The sequence below is a fragment of the Gavia stellata genome, chromosome 2 (assembly GCF_030936135.1).
Source record: "Gavia stellata isolate bGavSte3 chromosome 2, bGavSte3.hap2, whole genome shotgun sequence".
NCBI classification, from domain to species: Eukaryota; Metazoa; Chordata; class Aves; order Gaviiformes; family Gaviidae; genus Gavia; species Gavia stellata.
This window is the reverse complement of record NC_082595.1, coordinates 19,805,103-19,824,202: the sequence shown is the minus strand read 5'-3', so window position 1 is coordinate 19,824,202 and position 19,100 is coordinate 19,805,103. Positions and strand designations below refer to the sequence as shown.

Here is a 19,100-nt window from a genome sequence, read left to right as displayed (position 1 = left end):
TAAAGGCTCCCCATTCCTCCTGCCTCCAAGTCCTCATATTAATATCAGGCACTTAGCCAAGTGCAAAACCAGTTTCCTGGCACTTCGCAAAGATGAGGAGCCTTACGGACCATGTATGAGACATTGGGCTGGACAGCACTGAGATAGGGAAGAACACCCCTGGTCCTCTACTGATGGCAGTAAATCCACCTCCCTTTTTCCCCAGGTGAGCTGTTCCCTGAAGAGAGAAGGGAAAGGAGGCTCTGCTCACAGCAGCTCTTCACCCTCAAGCAGACAGCTAAGAAAAGTGAGGAGGTGTCTCATTAGGAGACTGGGCCATTCCCCACTACATCCTCTTCACCAATCCTTATCTATGTGACAGCCATTTCCTGCTCCCCATCCATCAGCACCACTGTTCTTCCACCCCTCCTCCCCCTCTCCCCAAAAGCATGCAGCTACTGCCTCCTCCACCTCCCTCCACAGTGCCAGGCAACCCTCCCTGCTGGTGAAATTCACCCCTATCAGCCTGCTGTTGCTGCTCACAGGGTGAAACCTGCTTGTATCACTATCCTGTTGCACCTTTGCATCAGCTATCATTTGTGACCTCTTCAGTTAGGTCAATACAGTATCTAAAATAATGGTGCTTTGGCCAAGAGCTCTAGATATCACTATAACAATGAAGTCTTAAATGTCTTTATGACTTGAGTTTGCTGGGTCTGCCAGTGCTCATGAAAAACGACCAGTTTAGGAGGGAGACCTGCTCACCTCAAGGCTAAGCGTCCTGCTGCAGGGAGTTCCATGCTGCAACACAGCAAGAGTTCCCATTCACACAACTCATCAGATCCATGGCGGTTTTTAGGTAGGTGCTGGTATGAGGTGCAGTAGGCAGTGTGAGAAGGAAGGAGTTACAAGGGAGTGGAAGGTGGAAACAAGGATAAGAACATTCATCCAAAGCAAATAGGTGGAGGCTGGGATGATTTTGTTCCCTCCGTGCTTCAGTACTGAGGACTGGCTTCAGCACTACCCATTGCATAGCCTAAGGAGGTTCAGCCCACAAGCAGGATGGGACTTCTCTTCCCATTTCTAAATTACAGTAGCATTTTTAATCAGAGGCATGTCCTGAGTTCGCCGGTAGGATGGGACTGCTTAGACAAGAGTGCATGCTGACTTGCGGGGCTGCAGGGACAGAACAAACCCCTTTGCCAGAACACAGCAAGAAAAAAATAAAGCAAGAAAAAAAAACAAACCAAAAAAGATGCAGCTAACAAGCCACATCAGAGGATCAAACACTCTCTACCATTTAATGGCTTTAGGATAACACTGCACCATCTCCCCATGCTCTCACGGAGCCTTTCAGTGCTGGTCTTGTGGCAAGAACTACACTGTTCCAGAAGAAGTAGGATCTGCTGCTTTCTCAGGCTCAATCCCCATACGTCCATGCTGAGAATAGGCAGCATTGTTCTGTCAGTGCGATCAGGAGCAGGGTCTCTGCTGATCCCAGATAGCCAGAAGCAAAATGCTCCAATGCAGTGGTTGCAGCAATGTTCAGTGTGGGAGCTGCTACACCATTCAGATCAGCAGAGTATAACACGTGCTCTGCATCAAGTGTCCATGTAGCTTGTAGCTGGGCTGCATACAGCTGTCCTGCCACCAAAGCATCACAGTTATTTCAGAGTTTACTCTGAGCAAACTCCAGTGCAGTAGTCAGGGCTCCCTGCATGCCCTTGGCATTTCCACTGCCCTTAGCAACGACAGGAGAGCCTCCTGCCTTCCCTTCCATCTGCGTACAGACAGCCACGGCCCAGTCAGCAGCAGAGAAGACGGGGAGGCAATTCTGGGGAAGAGACACAGAGCAAAGTGATTTGGACTGTGGAGCACTCCGCAGTCTGGAGGAAGAAAGGTAACAACATTCTCTCCTCACCCACCCTGGGCCCTCACTAACCTGAGGCAGTCATGACTGGGAGGACTGCAAAAGCTGAGCTTACATGTTAATGCTGTGTCCTGCCCCTGGGCAAACACGGCCTGGAGGATCCAGGGATATCTGTGCCCAGCAAAGACTGAAAGCATATCTGGTCCCAATACGGTCATCTCAGGTCCTACCCCTCTGTGATTAACCACCTGGGTAGAATCCCAGGAAAAGCCTCAACTGGGATGTGCTGAGCAGTGGGTCCAGTCCCCATATGCAGGCAGGTTCCCCATGTCTCTACCAGGGTTCTGCTTACCTTGGACACCTGACAAGCACAGAGCACCTCACCAGAAACCTGAGGGCTGAGCAACAGGACTGATGAGCCAGGAGACTTGTCACACAGCTGGTTCACTACCTTCATTAGTATCTAGGAGAGGCAGGGAGAAGAGGGGTCAGGCTACAGCAAAGGAAACTGGCATGCAGCAGAAAATGTGCCCAGCAGCTCCCTCTTACTGTACACGCAGCACCTGAGGTACCGCTGGGCCAACAAGCAATGTGGATTACTCACAGAGAGGGAGTCAGCTGGGATGGTATCAATGATGACAGGCTGGTTGCAATGTTTTGCTAGCAGGCTTTGTGCCTTCTTTTCAGCCTGGAGGAGGAAACACACAGCACTTGAGGGGCTACAGGTGGCCCAGGGTAGGCTGGATGGGGACAAATGTATACAACATATGTACGCAGGGAATGGAAGTGCTGCTCTGTGGGATAGAGGGGGGGGGATGTGTGTTAGCAGAAGTAAGACTGGGAGACTGAAGTCTCCACATGGAGACCTGTACAACTGTCCTTCCTCTAAAGCAAGTAGAGATGAACCCCTTTCAAAAGTGGAATAGACAGTGACCCGTTTGGTCCCCAACCTCTCTCCTGAACCTACACATTGTCGCATGCCTCAGGCAGCCTCCTGTGGCAAGATGCTCCTACTTCAAGAAAAGGATAGTTCTTGCTGAGAACACTAAGTCACGAATAAGCATTTCCAAAGGGCTTTTAATGTAATCACGTAAATCAGCAAGACAAATGCAGTGGGAAGCCAGAGCAATATCCATAGGGCTGCGAGAAAGGCTCTGTCCTGCCACTGTCTTACTGCATGACCTCGTAAAGCCCATTTTCAGGGCCACCTCATCTTTTCCATGTATAAACAGCAGAGTGATGCCTATGCACCTGTTGGTGTTTGCCAAAAGTGCTGATATAGGGCTCTCCATCCTCACAGGCAGAGACACAGGGATTCCACAGGTGCCAAGAGCACAGTGAGTCACTGCATTTTAAGTGATGGCCCTGCTTAAAGCCAGTGAAACCAACCCAGCACAGGGCTTGTGTTGCACCACGTGTGATTGTACCTGTTTTCTCCTGCCTTCTAATGGGACCCTAGTGACTGAGTGGCTGTGAAGTGTGGCAGAGACACCAGGTCCGCTGGTGTATGCCACACAGTGCTATTAGCAGGCTGCAACAAGTGTGCTGCTGCCACAGTACCTGCTGCATCTCCAGTTTCTTGATGGCCGTGTTGGCTGTTCGCTGTAGTGCTTTGAGGATAGTCTGTAGTTCTTTTCTTTGCCACTGGGGCATTGCAGTGCTAGCCACCACCTGCAAGACAATTTGCTGCGTAAGGACACTGAACTGTACCTAGAAATAAACTGCTAGTTCTCTGGGAGGTCAGGCTGGAGCCTGGCCTCTTCCCAGACCCTCCTATACCCCTATGTGATCAGGCCACCCAGTCGCTGTGGTGTACAGCTTTCTCTTTTCAGCTTTCAGCTGGGCATCTAAAGCCTGGGAAAAAGCCTGGGAACACTTTTTCACTATTTTACCCTCCCCACCACTGTCTTCTCTCACATTCCCCCTGGCAGCAGGTTATCTGCAACAAAGGCACCTAGACACTGGTTGAAATCTTTATGACCAAAGTGGCACCAGCAGGTAGCAACATGCCCCTGCTATTGACCACAGTAAGATGTGAACCTGGTAGGGAAGAAGTCATGTGCCTCAAGTGTATAGAGCCCATGCTGAGATCTTTCTGTACAGGAGTGTAATCCTTACTTTGGTCAACTGGCCCACTTCTTTGGATAGGTTCTGCATCTCAGGAATAGAGGTGCTCCTCTGCTTCATTCGTAGGGAGACAGAGTCCACTTCCATAGCCAAGCACTGGCCTACTTCCCGGGCCTGGAGAGAAGGAGGGAGAGAATGCTTCAAACGTAGCAATAGAGAGAATGAATGGGGATGGAGAAAGTTGGGAGGCACCAGGGTCATAACCACTGAAGTGCTGCTGAGGATCCAGTGGGAAGACACCTACACACAGAGGCTTTAAGAACACTACCCCCAAAACACTCTGGAATAGAATCTTCCTCTCTAGATTTGCAACCAACAGTAGATGGTCACACCCAGGGGACCAAGCTGTTGTGCATTTATGTTTCCTCAGTATCTCACACCAAATCATCAGGATTTCAATGAGAAAAACTTGGGAGCCCCATTTACTACTTAGTGCTCTTTTTTCATTAGCAAATGCAATCTTGAAACTAATGACTGAAGAACCAAAAGAAACACTAAACCTAAAGAAGACTCATTAGCTGTTCAAGCACATTTCCTGAGGACCAGTTCAGGTGGTCTTGGTGCATTTGTTATTGCTTTCCCCAACACCAATGCTATTGTTAATAAAAAAGCTAATAACAAGCTTTTTCCACCAGTGAAAAGCCTTACAGTTTGGAGCATTTCCTCTCTGCCAGATCTTTGTGCCCTTGATGGTCCTGCTAGACTTTAGACCAGGACAGCAGAAAGTATGTAAGAAAAGCTGTAGACAGTGAGAACTGCTCTGCCTAGCTAGGATACACATCCCTTGTTTCAGGTCACTCCCTCATACCTGCAGTCTCCCTTGCCTCATTAGCACATGCACACAGCTCCTCTCGGGGGCTCTCCAGGTCAGCACTTCCAGCAAAGCATGCAGCTGTGCCCTGCAGCCCTTTATTCCTCTGCACCAAAGAAAGCCTTGCTAGGGACACAGACGCACAGGGGACAGCCAGCCAACAAGCAACAGATTTGCAGAGGTGGGCTTTGCCTTTAGTCTTCCCAGTTCCACTCACAGTGAGTCACTCTCCTCTGACTGCAGCCTTAAAGGAAGCAGGCAAGGTTGCGGGGATGCCAACACTTCCAGATATTCAAATGACAAAGCGATCTCATGGACACAACGGTAGATTGCTTACTTTTTATACAGACCCAGGTAGGCCAGAACCACAGTTTAGCAGGAAAAATACTAAAGAAAAGAAGCAAAAGGGCTATAAGAATGAGGCCAGAACCCTGTAATCATAACTGTGATGGGCAGGAGGTGAAACCAAAGCACAAAGGATCACATCTTTAAATATCTACCTATAGTCTAGACCTATAGTCTAGAAGCTTCCTGACATTTTGTGCCAAGTTCCTGTCTTGGAAAAGGGGGTCTGAGGGGAAGAATGAAGGTCAAGGAGACAGGAGACTAGGACAGGGAGGAGTGGAAGTGAATAGTGAGGTATAGCAGCAGACCTGTGTCCAGGGGTGAAGGAAGAAGCCAGATCAGGCATAGCAGGGAGGGTCCAGCCAAACGAAGGGGAAGCTAATTGTCTAAGCAGTAATCTACAAAGTTGGGTCCTTCTGGCATTGCCTTGACACGGTGGAAATCTCAGTTCCCCCTTTCTTACCTGTTTGGCTTGTACCCCTGTCACTGCAATGACACGGCTAATCCCTTTAACAAGCTGACGCTCACTGATGATGGCCAGATCTTCCATAGCTCCTGTTTGTAGAAGGTGCCTGCAAAGTCAACAGACAACAGGAAGGAAAACAAGCTGCTCTCTGAGAACAGAAATCAGGAAGCCTGCTTTCCTTTTAGACAAGTCTCAAGTCTGCCAGCCCCTCCCCAATCCCAATAGCTTCAATCCTTTCCCATCCCTAAAATCCTGATGGCACCCTGTCAGGCAAGAGACAGCAGAGTTGAGGCTACTCCAGAGGAACCTGTGTGCTACCTGGCCAGCAAGGCAGCTGTCAAATGGCGCGCAACAGCCAAGTTCTGCCTTGCTTTCCTCTCCTTTCCTTCAGCAGTGGGATGAATTGGGATTTTTGTCTTCTACTCAGCTGCTACTGAACCTTGTAGAAAGTAATTTTTTCCTCCAACTCCACCACTCTCTTGTCAGGCCAGCTCACAGACTGGCCAGTAGTCTCCAGTCACAGGGTAGCTGTGCAGTCACAGGGCACTGACAACCTCCCCTTTCCTTGTTGGCTGTTCAACACTGGATATGAAAACAACTACAGTGTCTCAGGTTCTGTTACCACAAGCAATCATTTCAGACAGCTTCACAAGAATTGATCTTGTCCACTCCCATGCAGTTTCTTGTCCCACTACTCCCACAAGAATGATCTCATGACTAGAAACTTGCTCATTTTCAGCTGTATCTGCTCAAAGGCCAATTTGTTCCTTTTTTTTGTGTCAGCACTGTCCTAAGATTGATTAACTCTTCTTCTCTCATTACTGCTAAAAGCAGAAGAGGGTGAAGATAATTAATTAAAATAATCCGAGTGGTCTCAAGATCTCACAACTGTCTCAGAGTCTCCTGCTGAGTCCTGCCCTCCTGCAGCCCCAAAGCCAAAGCCCTGCAAAACTCTGGTGTGACAGGTCACACACCCCTTTCCCACACTTTGCTGGCGCTCCAGGTTGGTTTCAGACTATGAAGCAAGGAAAAATGCTTTGCATTTCACTAAAGTTTTCTCACTTCCAAAGCGTTGTAACTAGCCCATCCTGTCCTCAAGAGATCTTTCCAGTGAGGAAACTTAGTTGCACAGGGACAGGGAGCGGAGCTTGCAAGAATGTCTCTACCTCAGCCACCAGCGCCCACAAACACACCTTCTGACTGCAAGTAAAAGTCACTTACGTCCCACAGCAGAGCTCCACAGAGGTCTGCATTGCAGCCTCAGAGTCGCGGGTCAGCACACTCTCCACAGGGACCCCCAGGGATACTATCCTCACTGGATCTGGATACCCCTGACAGAGGAGACAGGGATCAGCAGCTAACAACATGGTCCTTCAGGGCACTTACAGACTAACTACGTGGCTTCAGATGTCTGCCTCATTTTTCCCCTATCCTAGAATAGCCGCAGAGTCAGGGACAGCACTGCTTCTCCCCCACAACCAGCAACCATGGGGAGAAAGAAACAACTGAGTGACACTACAAGCTTTTGGTCCAATGAAATGAGCAGAAAGCCTATGCATCATCAGCCTCCATGTTTTACAACACAGCACTCTTGAGATCTCATCTCTGTCCTGTTTTCCTTCCTGAGTTTTGGGAGTCAGAAACCTGTTGCGTCAACATCTCTTGTAAGCCAGATGATTCCTGATGAAGGAGAAGGCTCATGAAGATGTGGGCTGTCATCCTGTCATACCTCATCCAGTGCACGGAGTCCCTGAACTCTTCTTGCCTGTGTGAGGGGGACCTCAGCCATATACACAACCTCATTTCGTTTGATCACATCCTGGACCACTTGCTCCACTTGCTGCAGCTGCTCCACAGTCACAGGGCCCTGAGGAAGTAAATCAGTCACCTTACGGAGAAGCCTCCTGAGAAGTACAGAACGAAGGAGGGAGAACGGGCGTATGGCCCCCAGGCAACTCAGCTTGGGCACACCACTCTCCCTCTGCATCTCATCTTCCCTACTCGTAAAGGGGAATTGTGAGCATCATGACCCTCCGGCCCTCTCCTCCCATAAGGCATAAGGCTTTTTGATTCAAAAGCATCAACCAAACTCTTTAAGACAGATGCTGAAATGAGTGACAGGTTACCAGGACCAGTGCTCAGACTGACCCAACAGCTTTCAGTTCCCAACCTCTCTTGCTGGATGACCAGCACAGACATCAGACATGTGCCACAGCCAAGCTGGTAAATCTCTCAGAGACCCCTTTACACTACTCAGGTCAGCCCCATGACCACTGGCCTTGCTAAGTCCTTTCCCTTCTGACCCCCATTCATCCCCTCAGCAAGCCCTTGCTCAGAGTCAGGTCAATGCAAAGCAGAGCCAGTCACGTCCAGAGGGCCAAGTTTCATTGCTCAGATAAAACATGACCTGTCTCTAAAGAAGTGATTATGGTGAGAGGAGAAAAATCCCTGGACAGAAGGCCAGTACTGGGATGTTGGTACTGCTGAGAACAAGAAAACAGAAGTCCAGAGTCACCTTGGTATCAAAGTCGAAGCGCAGCCGCTCTGCTGTCACATGGGACCCTCGTTGCTCTGTGTTGTCACCCAGGACATGGCGGAGCGCAAAGTTCAGCAGGTGGGTAGCAGTGTGGTTCATCATGCAGGCTAGCCGCTGGGCCTGAAAGCACAGACAAGTTGGCAGCGGGTGCTGGTTCTCCACAGCTTGGGGGAGCAGGGGATGGCATGAAGTGATAAGGTAAACGCTGCATGTGAGGGGATGGGAGAAGGTGGAGGGCTAAAACAACAGGTAGCACAGCTGTCAGATGAATTTATGTCACAGGGCAGTTTTAACTTCTTTTCCCATGGGATCACCTCTGTAAAACAGCAAAAGGTAGGTTGGATACTTCTGGACAGACCAATGGCTCACAGAAGATTACAGAGTTACTTGTGACGTCTCCTTCCCACTGCACATCACAATGAAAAGCAGTCTCAGGAACACAAGGAAAAAGGCTCTGCTGCGCCCAGGTTACTCAAGACATCGCAAGACTCTCAAGGCAAGGCTAGGAAAAGGTTAAGAGCAGTGAGTTATCACCTCATCCACAAAGAGCTGCACTTGGTCCCCAGCACGAAGGGTTTCCATAGCAGTGACCTCATGGATCACGTAACCACCACAGAGATGAACTGATTCTACAGGGAAGAGTATCTCCTGAGCAAAGAGAGACAAAAAGATGAGTTAGGACACAGGGAACATCCAAAGACCTGCGTTAGGTGCCTCCTTGATCTGACTAGGAAACACAACCCTCATTGATCTCTGACAGACAGGGATGGGGTGGGAAAAGCAGGGAGAGACTTACTGCCAATGTAACCAGAGTGCCTCAAGCCTTCCCTGCATCCAGCCACTTGCTGCACAACATGTTGAGGCTGTCAGCTTGCAGTGGAGGGGCAGCAACACCACCCATGCTGATGAACATTCCTAACAAGGATGCTTGTCCATGAGAAAATGGACAGCAGTCTCAGGCATCCAAGGTGCCACTTCTGCGCCACTGGGCTGGCAAGAGAAACTTGATCCCTGCTTCAGCTTGCGAAGAAGTGCTGAGCAAGGCATTATCACATTCTACAAGGCTAAAAAGGCAGCAATGACCAGGGGTGATTCTCAAGAGCTGGAATTTGGAAAGGAGAAAAAGCTGGCCCCCATGGAACTTCCTAGGAGAGGGTAAAAGCTCTCCCTCTGGCAAGGCTGAAGAACATGCTGCAGGGGTAGAGGTCCTCCCTGATCCTTTTGGGAGGGATAAGAGTTTTTGCACTGGGTTTCAGGTTGGGCACTGCTTGCAGTCATCCAGGATTGGCCAGAGACAAGTTACTCAGCTTGTGGGCTCTCTGATCATTGATTGCCTTCTCTCTGCATTGCAACCCCAGCTGGCAAGACTGCAGCACATTAAAGATGACTTTTCAGCATTTGCCAGCAAGAAGAAATTGCCAAGATCTGAGAAAGACAACCAGAGCAGCAGGTCCATCTCTGTGAAGTTACTGCTACTTCTCCCTCACTCCACCAACCGTGGGGCAAAGCCAAGTGAACTGTCAAGAGTCAGCAGCTTGCAAATTAACACAATAAAACAGCCCATCACTTGGGGAAGTCTGCTTGGCCTCAGTATCCATGGCAGCCATGGGTTCGCACACCAAAGGGTCTCACCTGCTGTCCTAAACGTATCATGTAGCCTTGGTCAGAGGCTTGCCCACCCTGCTCTGCATAGAAGTTAGTCCTGTCCAAGATGACACCACAGCGTTGCCCCGCCCCCACCTCCTTCTGGAGAGACTGATCTCTGTACAGCATCAGAACAGTGGCCTGGCATGGGCTGAACTCTGTCAGGGAGAAAAATATGGCAGCAATTAGTGCATACACCCTGCCAGATTGCAACATGAAAGAATGGGTCACTTCCGCATGCCAACCCTGCCAACACCCAGTCTATACTGAAAGCTGGCACTCTCCCTTGCCTTGGTAGAAGAGGAACAGCTATTGGCAGAAAGGACAAGGGATCTGTTATTTGGAATCAAGTCACCCATCACTTACCTAGTGACAGACCTGCTGGGTAGCAGGTAACCAGGCCAGGATGCCCAATCTGGCTCTACATGAGCCTGATAGAGCAAGATGTGGCACATACAAGCCTGCATCTTGCTATGCTGCATGCTTGGCCAACCTGACTGCCTTCTATGAAGAGATGACTGGCTTGGTAAACAAGGGAAGACAGGGATGTCACCTTCCTTGACGTAGGAAGTTTGTGACATGCTCTCCTGTAGCCTCCTTGAAGCCAAATTTGGGTGACATGGACTGGGCAGGTGGACCATAAAGTGGGTGTATAACTGGCTGAGCAGCTGGCCCCCCAGAGAATTGCTCAACAGTTCAGTGTTTAACTGATATTCAATTACCAGAAGAGCTACTTGGTGGCTGATATTAGGGCCTAAACCATTTAATAACTTCATTAATGACTATCCATGACAAGATGGGATGTACCCACATCCTGCTTGCACATGGCAATAAATTTATGGGGACTGGTTGATACATTGAAGAGCAGGGCTGTTTTACAGAGGCATCTCAGCAGGCTATGGAAATGAACTGACAGAAACCTTGGGGTCCTCAGGAACAAGCTGAACACAAATCAGCAGGGTGCCCTTGCAGCAAGGAAGACTGCCTGCCTGCTGGGCTATGTGAACACAAACATACCCAGCAGGTCAAGGAAAGTGGTTATTCACCCCTATTTAGCATTTGTGAGACTATATCTAGAGTACCGGAAATTCTGGTGGTACATAAGCAAAAAAACCTTTTCACCTCAGTGATAAAAAACTGGAACAGGGCGCAAAGAGGCTGTGGGATCTCTGTCCTTAAAGATATTGAAAACTTAAATGGACAAGGCTCTAAGCACCCTGATCTGACTGTGAAGCTGATGTTCCTTTGATCAAGAAATTGGACATCAAGAGGTCCCCTTCAACCTCAATTATACCATGATTCAGTGACTGAGGAAATGGGACAGTGCTAGCTTGGAGATTCCAGCCAGTGTCGCTGCTGTTTCCGCCCCCCCCCACCCCATTACGCTCTTGCTGTAATATATATAGCTTGAATTGCCTCACTTTTTGTTCAATGTGGGTTGCCCCCAGCACACTGGGTAAGAGGGATCTGGCTGTACACAGCTATCTCTAATTGTTTGTGACAGCCACACCACCTCTTACTCTCTGTGGTTTAGCTTTATGCCTTCCCTAGAGCACCAGCAACCCCAGTTATCTTAAATGATAAAAAGCCTGCACTGGCATCTAGTGGTCCGCCAAGGAAATAGCAAGTGCGCTGTTCTAAACAACTACCTAAAGCCTTTACATAATTATTTTTCATTTGCCCTAGCACTCACACCCAGAAGCCTATTTGTTGGGGACAGACTTATCTCTAGCAGAAATCAAAAGTCTCTGCTTCACCTCTGCACAGTAATACCAGCCCAGAGCTCACAGCCTTGTCACCAGCCCAGAGCCTTCCTGGGGACACACCAAGAGCAGTAAGAAAAGCACCTACTTTGGGATGAGGTACAGGGGCAGAGAAAACATGCAGCAGCAAGGTGAACAGGTTTGAACCACAAAGTGCATGTTCTGCATGCATGAGGTTAGGCAATAAAAACAGCCTTGTGAGGGATTCCAGTGCCCTCGGGCAGAGCTTGCCTTACCGATGGGACCTGGCCACTTACCATACTGCCCATGCTGCCCAAGCGTGTAGGCATACTTTGGAGAATCGTCAGTAGCAGGCACGTTGTTGCTCTGCAGCTGAGCCAGTGAGTGAACATCAAGGCATGTGTTTGCGTCCCCCAGCTGTCCTGCCTGTGGGCCACCAGCCTTCCGCTATAGTAGAGAAAAGGCACAGTTAGATTGGAGATACCTGGGGACACTTAAACTGGTAACTGGAGCTATAAGACTAGGGACAACCTCTTCCACCTTCCTGGAAAAGGCTTGTTTAGATCCAGGCTGGTGGAGCCTACTGCTAAGCGAACACCATTCCTTCAAACCCCACAAGCACCAAATACCACCCTGTGCTAGCCTTGAGGCAGGCCATAAGGAACAGCTAACACAACCCTCCCAGCACAGCTTGCTGTGTAGCTGTGAAATTTCCAGGCCATTAAAGCTCAGGAGAGCAAGGCCTTGAACTGATTACTGCACAGGGTGGGCAGTGCAAGTCTTCCAGCACTACAGAGACCGAGGAGATTTTGAAGTTCATAAATCACTTGCTGTTTGGGCTAAGCTGGCTCTGCTTTATGTGAGGAGTCGGACTACATGACTGACAGAGGACACTCCTAACCTATATAATTCTGTGATAACCTCCACTCCAGCAACAGTCAGCATCATAAAACACTTCTACTGGTCTGAAGAGAATCACCAGCCAGTACTTCTCAGTCCCACACCCACAAGCAAAGGCATTGTGACCCCACTGCTGTTTCAGACCCACTTCCCCTTCAGGGAAAAGGCACATGGCATCTGAAGAGCCTCAGTAATGAAAGGGATTCTGCCTCCATGCTCACAGGAGAGGGAAGGTTCTGAATTATTCTGAAAATGTGAGTCTCCCTCTTACCTTTGCATCTTCCAGAGCAAGTTTGTTAAAAGTAGCTGAATCCAAACGGATTCCCTTTTCTTCAAGCATCAAGTCAATCAGATCCAGAGGGAATCCCAAATTCCCATAGAGAGACCAAGCTACTTCAGCTGTAGGAGAAAAAGGACATGAACTCCATGTGAACACAGAAAGCAAAGGCATCTCAAGATTTGCTTGGATGAGACCAATCTAGTGTGTGCCTTAGTAACTGGATGCACCTGTGTTGTGTGCAACTGCACTGGTTAACAGGAAAGAGAAGAGAAGCCATGCAGTTGGTTATTGAATGGGACTGCATATTAATGATGCCCCACAGCCACATGCCTGCTGAAATTCAGTGCAGCACGTCTAGGCAGGCAGCTGCTCTGGTTGAGTCCTGAGCTCCTTCTTTCAGCTGTGTCTTGTAAGGACCCAGTTAATCAGTCAATAAAACAGCAAGGGAATGTTTCTAACTTTCCCAGTGCCTAGTTCGTTGTGAGAACAAAGTACTAGAAAACAATTGCAATCTGAAGAAAGGAGCAACATCTGCTCCTCTGCCCGGGGCTAGAAGGTCACTGAAAACATGTGGGAGACATCCACCACAGTTTTGACTGCAATGCTTGTGAGGACCTGGATCAAACCAGCTTTAAGTGCAGCTTGTCAGAGGAGGGAGACTCACCTGGGAAATTTGTGGAGGGCTCCATCTGCTGCACTGTCCGCTCAATGATACGCCTCCCACGCTCAAGGGAGGACAGAAAAGCTGCCTCGTTTTCATTGATGATATCAATGATCTGCCCAAGGATCAGAAGAAGGGTTAGCCACAACACCTCAGGGAGTTCCCCAGCTCAGCCCTGCTACAGTCAGCTCAAAGCACATCAAGCAGGTGTCTAACAGGGGTGCTGTGTCTGCTTGAACCAGCCTTTTTGTTCTGTAAGCATCCATCACAACATGGCTCTGATGCATTACTAAACAGTGCCAAAGTCATTGTGCCTCTTATCACCATTCCTGTCAAGGAAATATTGACCATTCACCTGGGAAAGGCTGGAGGTTGACAAATGCTCCTTGTCAGACATTCATGTCTGTGACCCAATTAAAATTGCATAGCTGGAACAGCCAGAGAAATTGCTTGTCACAGTTGCTGTCAGCAGAAGCAAGCCAGGACTAGCCTTAAATCACCAACCCACTTTGGACAAAAGGTACCCAGGCTAGGACAGGCTGTACTTGCACTGAACAAAAGAGCTACCCTAGCTTTTTTAGAGTAACAGCTGCCTTATATCAGGACAAGCAGTCCCTGGCAAGGATCTAGTAAGAGCTCCCACAAGGAAATCTGCCACAGATGCTTCTCGTGCCCAGGATACAAACATGTTCCCAGCACATCTCAGCCCACCCATGAGAACATGGTTATGCAGGAGGCTATGCAAACTCCTCCACCTAAGTCCCAAGGAAGGGCTGACTTCTGCCCCTGAGAGCAGTGCCTCACAATGATAATGAAAGGGGGTTTCTCTCCAGGGGATTCCACATTGCTCACCTGGTCTCCATTCTTTGTCAGCTCTGGATAGGCATCTCCCTGTGGAGTGAGCCTCAGTTAGTGATAACATCCTCAGCATCTTCCTCAAGGGATCTCAGAGCATGCCACAAGCATTACAGAGGTTTCTCAGGCAGGTGAGTGTGAAGGGAGCCCCAATGCACAGCGCCAGGGACAGAGGTACAGGGGAAGAACCACACATGGACTCACAGCTGCCATCTCCAGGCTATCTCCCTGTGACCCGCCTTCGCTAGCCCCTGCACAGAATTCTTGGCAAACACATCCGTTCACAATAGGAAGAAAGCATTGACTTTTAGGATGTTGTTAGTACTCACAGGGACCAATTTCAGATGTCTTTAACCAGATACAACAGCTTGGAAGCCACTGCCCTCGGGAAACAACAACATGCACTTGCATACAATTACACACACACACACTTGTGCTGACTGTACCGCCAGTCACACTAGGCCCCTTCCCCCCCATCGCAAAGAGACAAGAGATTTTTACTGCTGTGATGCATAGCACCAGATACACCCTCCTGGAGCTCCTTTACATCTAAGATTGTATCCTGACAGTGTACAAGAAAGGGATGTGGGGCTGAATAGGACATGCGTGATACTCTTCCCCCCGCCCCGCCCCCCGGGCAGCAGTTTTTACTCACCAGCACTTCTACTACGGTAGGCACCAGGGAGGCCAGGAGCCCAGGTGGAGCGTGAAGGACTTCAGAGCAAAAGCGGACAGCCCTCCGCAGGATTCGACGCAGCACCAGCCTGAAAGAAAAGCAGGATTCCCCAGGCAGCCATGTGAGCATCGCTGCCCACCTCCCACATCCTGCACAGCCCACACACAGCTCCTCTGGCCTGATCACAGAATCATTAAGGTTGGAAAAAGACCTGTAAGATCAGCAAGTCCAACCATCAACCCAACAACACCATGCCCACTAAACCATGTCCCACAATGCCAAGTCCACGTGTTCCTTGAACACCTCCAGTGATGGTTACTCCACCACTTCCCTGGGCAGCTTATTCCAATGCTTCACCACTCTCTCTGTAAAGAAATTTTTCCTAATATCCAGCCTAAACCTCCCCTGGCGCAACTTGAGGCCATTTCCTCTTGTCTTATCACTTGGGAGAAGAGACCAACACCCACCTCTCTGCAACCCCCTCTCAGGTAATTGTAGGGAGCGATAAGGTCTCCCCTCAACCTCCTCTTCTGCAGACTGAACAACCCCAGTTCCCTCAGCCGCTCCTCATAAGACACATGCTCCAGACCCCTCACCAGCTCTGTCGCCCTTCTCTGGACACAGGCCAGCTGCTCCCCACATTCTACACCCATCCAAGGATGAGCCTGCAGATCAGAACCTCGCCCAGGCTCTCACCTTCCTGTCTCCCCAAAGCTCAGGCACTCCCTACCTTGGGCTCACACCAGTACCTCTCCCTCTGGCTGTCCATATTCCTTTCTAGACTTAATGCCCTCCACCCCATACCATTTCTTTATGTCCTTACTCTGCTCCAGAAAGGCCTGGGTAGATGCCATCAGTGATGCACACGCACAAGGTGCGTATGTGATCTGCCACCACACGGTAGGCCATATTCACACGCCCAACATCAGCATCCCCAACCAGACCTTGGTATCTGGGCCCCCCGCAGCCCTAAAAGAGAATGTAAGGAGATAGATCAGCAGAAATTTACGGCTGCAGAAGGAAAAGTTTCAATGCAAGAGGCAGCCAGCTACACTTGACATCATGCTTCTCAAATACCTCCGAACCTTGTGCATCTAAGACGTACTTATTAAATCCTTTCAGAGCATTATATACCAAGACTTCCGTACCTAAGACGGGTCAGTCAATGCCCTGGCACTGAGGAATTTAAGAAACTTTGGAGGAAAAATGGATCAGCAGTGGTGATATCCCAGCAGATTTCCAACCTGGAATTCTCCCCAGTTTCCCTAGAATGCTGCTCTGGACCTGCCTGGACATACCTCCTGTCTCAAAATACTGCACAGTAATATGTGTAGAGGAGGATGTACTATGGTATCAGGCAAGCAGTCTGCATTCAAGGAGCTTTTGCTTAGCTATAAGTCTGAGCAGAAGCACTGTCACCTTATGAATGGCATCCAAGATGGGAGTGAAGAGATCTGTGTCATAGTTGGAGCGTTTGTTCTGCAGAACTGTCACCAGCCTTTCCAGGCCCATTCCTGTATCCACATGGTGCTGCGGCAAGGGAAGCAGATTCCCCTCCACCTCTCTGTCAGCCAGCCAGGAAAAATAAAAGGCACAAGAGAAGCAAGGGTCAGTTCAGGGGCAAAGAAAAAGCGCAGGTGAGTCAAAGAGAATGGGAAAGTGACAGGGGATGGAAACAGCAGGCGACCCAACAAAAGGAAGCTCAGGGACAAGACTAACAGCAGCCTGTCTTGGCACTGTCAGGCAGCCAGAATCCGACCATCAGATAGCCAGTATAGACTGTAACGCAGGGAAAAAGGCCTTCCCCGAAGAGGGACCCAAAGGCTTTCTCCTCCTTCTGCAGGTTTCTCTGGGCCGCTGCAGACCTCAAGAGACCTCTGGGATGCAGCAGTGAGGGAGAATAGGCAGCAGAGGTAGAAGGAGGACAGGACAAATAAAGCAAAGGGGACCAAGAGCCACACTGGACACATCTCCGCAGCTTCCCTTTTGCTCCTGTACTGCCAACTCCTGGAAAGCAGCAAGATGTCTGAGAATATACACGTATGATTTTGGAGTCAGACAAGGGAGAAAGGCTCTGGAGTTCAGACCAGATGCCCGGTACCTGCTATACTGCATGAAGACCAGGTTCCAGATCTCCACTACATCGGGGCTGCCCTGGTTCACCAGCGCTGCAGCATTTCTGCCACCACCCACGTGGTCATAGTGGATCTCTGTGCAGGGACCACAGGGACCTGTGTCCCCCATCTCCCAGAAGTTGTCCTTCGATGGAAAAGGAAGCACGTGACTGGCAGGCACCCTGGAAAGGCAAACAGAGGTGGCAGCACTGGGACATGCACCCAAAGCACATAGTAGCCTAGATCACAGAGAAAGTTGGAGGGGAGGAATCCTTTCTGACTACTACAAACTCAATAACTAAACACATTAGGATTCCTGTGCTTCTGTTCACACAGAATTACTCTCCTTAGCAGGAACAAGCTTGGACCAAACCAGACAGGATCCTACTCACTGCCTAGAATGGCTGGCAAACTCAGTCTGGCTCCTGCTGATGGAGACAGGCTCTCCACTGGGTCTGTGGAGCCACCTTCCTCCTTGGAGGGAATTCCAGCAGAGCTAAGACCTGATCACAGTGGACAAGGCTGAACACCAACAGCAGCACAGAGCTGGCTGCCTTTGGTCCAAAGGCCACATATAGCCTGGAACAAGCTCCCAAAGCACAGCAGTGCTCTCTGCAATGGCTTCATCCTTACACTGAAGCAGCCATTGCCAGCCTTCAGAGGAGAATGTACTCTCTGCGGCTCATGATGGAGAGGAAGCAAAGGATCAGAGATCCTTCACACACTTCATCCAGGCCAAATAGTTCTAGGTACACAGCCCCCTAGACTGATGGCATCTGAGCTACAGCTTGAAAGTCAAGTGTCCCAGAGTGCTCAGAGCCCAGCTGACTTTTAGCAGCCCAAACAAGCCAGAAACAAAATGAGTTTTAAACACAACTTTTGGCCCCTACATCTGATTCCCATTAACTAAAGAGCAAATGAGTGTATGGAGACTGAAATGTCAGCACCTGCTGCTCAGAATCTCTTCTCTAACACACTTACCCCAGGTGTAGCCATACTTCCCTGCACTCCTCATCTGCGCTCAGCCCCAACGAGGAGTCTCCGCCAAAATAGGTGACATAGAGACGATCTCTGGGGATCTCATAGACCTCTGTCAAGAGCTCCCAGGCCATGCTACATGCCTCCTCCTGAGCAGGCAGGGAACATAAATGAAGCACAGTCATCCAGGATGCATAGCGATGCAGGAAGGCTCTTTAAAATGGGAGTCAAACACCAAAGAAGTCCATTTCATCTGCTCTCTCCCTTTCCAATTTTAAGGAGCATTGCAAAAAGCAGTGTGAAGGTCAGGTGACTGAGACAGCTCACTGCTGCCTGTGGAAAACTGACATTCCTAAACTTTTGGGAGACCTTCAGGATCACAGCATGGTCTACACCAACATGCTTACCAGCAGAGTTAGATGGATCATTTTCTTTCCAGCGAAAAAAAATGTATTCACTAGCAAAACAACTAGCATCTTTTATCCTTCCTCCCTTTTCAAACTTTCTGGTAATAAGCACCAAATGAACTGGAAACCTCTTTTCACCATATTAAACGGTCAACACTGGCATTCACACAGAGAACTTTGATTTGTATGTGTTGTTCACAGGTTTGAAAGGCTGAGCACTGTGAGAGTCTTCAGGGTGCATTGAGTGATTCAGCACACCAGCTGACTACCTCTGCTCCAGGCCACAGAGCTCCCAAGAAGTAATATGGAGCTTACCAAAATACCTTCTGCAGACAGTCCTATAGCACTACAGCAGAGAACTACAGCACTGCTCTGAAAGAAAGGCTACATTTCCCCCTGGAGAGGGTCCACTCCTATTGGCTCACCTTAAAGTAATCCCCAAAGGACCAGTTCCCCAGCATCTCGAAGAACGTGTGATGGTATGTATCTCGGCCCACATCCTCCAAGTCATTGTGCTTCCCTCCTGCACGCACGCACTTCTGGCTGTTCACCACCCGCCGGTGCCGTGCCAGCTCGCTCCGGGGGTGCACCGTGCCCAGGAAAATAGGCTTGAACTAGAAATCAAGGCAGAGAGACATTTGTTATTGCTAGATGCCACGCAGCTCTGGGGGCTGTGTGCTCCCGAAACACAGATGCAGCGCTGCGAGAGGTGAAGGGGAAGGCAGCA

At 49.6% G+C, this 19,100-nt stretch overlaps 1 protein-coding gene across 1 annotated transcript; it reads right to left on the bottom strand.

The window, feature by feature from the left end:
- Window positions 1-1,274: 1,274 nt before the first annotated feature.
- On the bottom strand, window positions 1,275-19,001 carry AARS2 (alanyl-tRNA synthetase 2, mitochondrial). The gene is made up of 21 exons (XM_009814102.2): window positions 18,799-19,001; window positions 17,970-18,115; window positions 16,976-17,170; window positions 16,294-16,438; window positions 15,698-15,843; window positions 14,854-14,962; window positions 14,196-14,234; window positions 13,347-13,458; window positions 12,674-12,801; window positions 11,799-11,949; window positions 9,767-9,936; window positions 8,669-8,782; window positions 8,114-8,254; window positions 7,328-7,465; window positions 6,820-6,929; window positions 5,596-5,704; window positions 3,968-4,090; window positions 3,410-3,520; window positions 2,454-2,537; window positions 2,202-2,312; window positions 1,275-1,813 (listed from the first exon to the last, which is right to left on the bottom strand). Exons 1-21 carry the CDS (start codon window positions 18,832-18,834, stop codon window positions 1,649-1,651), a joined length of 2,583 nt encoding a protein of 860 aa, XP_009812404.2. The 5' UTR covers window positions 18,835-19,001; the 3' UTR covers window positions 1,275-1,648.
- Between the last annotated feature and the right edge of the window lie 99 nt (window positions 19,002-19,100).

Bases quoted from the DNA above. Each gene is read 5' to 3' on its own strand.
- AARS2 (XM_009814102.2), bottom strand. From the start codon at position 18,834: ATGCTGGGGAACTGGTCCTTTGGGGATTACTTTAAG. The intron at 8,783-9,766 runs GTGAGACCCTTT...CTCTTTGCTCAG, and splicing joins TGATACGTTTAGGACAGCAG to GAGATACTCTTCCCTGTAGA. The intron at 6,930-7,327 runs GTATGACAGGAT...CTCCTCTGTCAG, and splicing joins GACTCCGTGCACTGGATGAG to GGGTATCCAGATCCAGTGAG.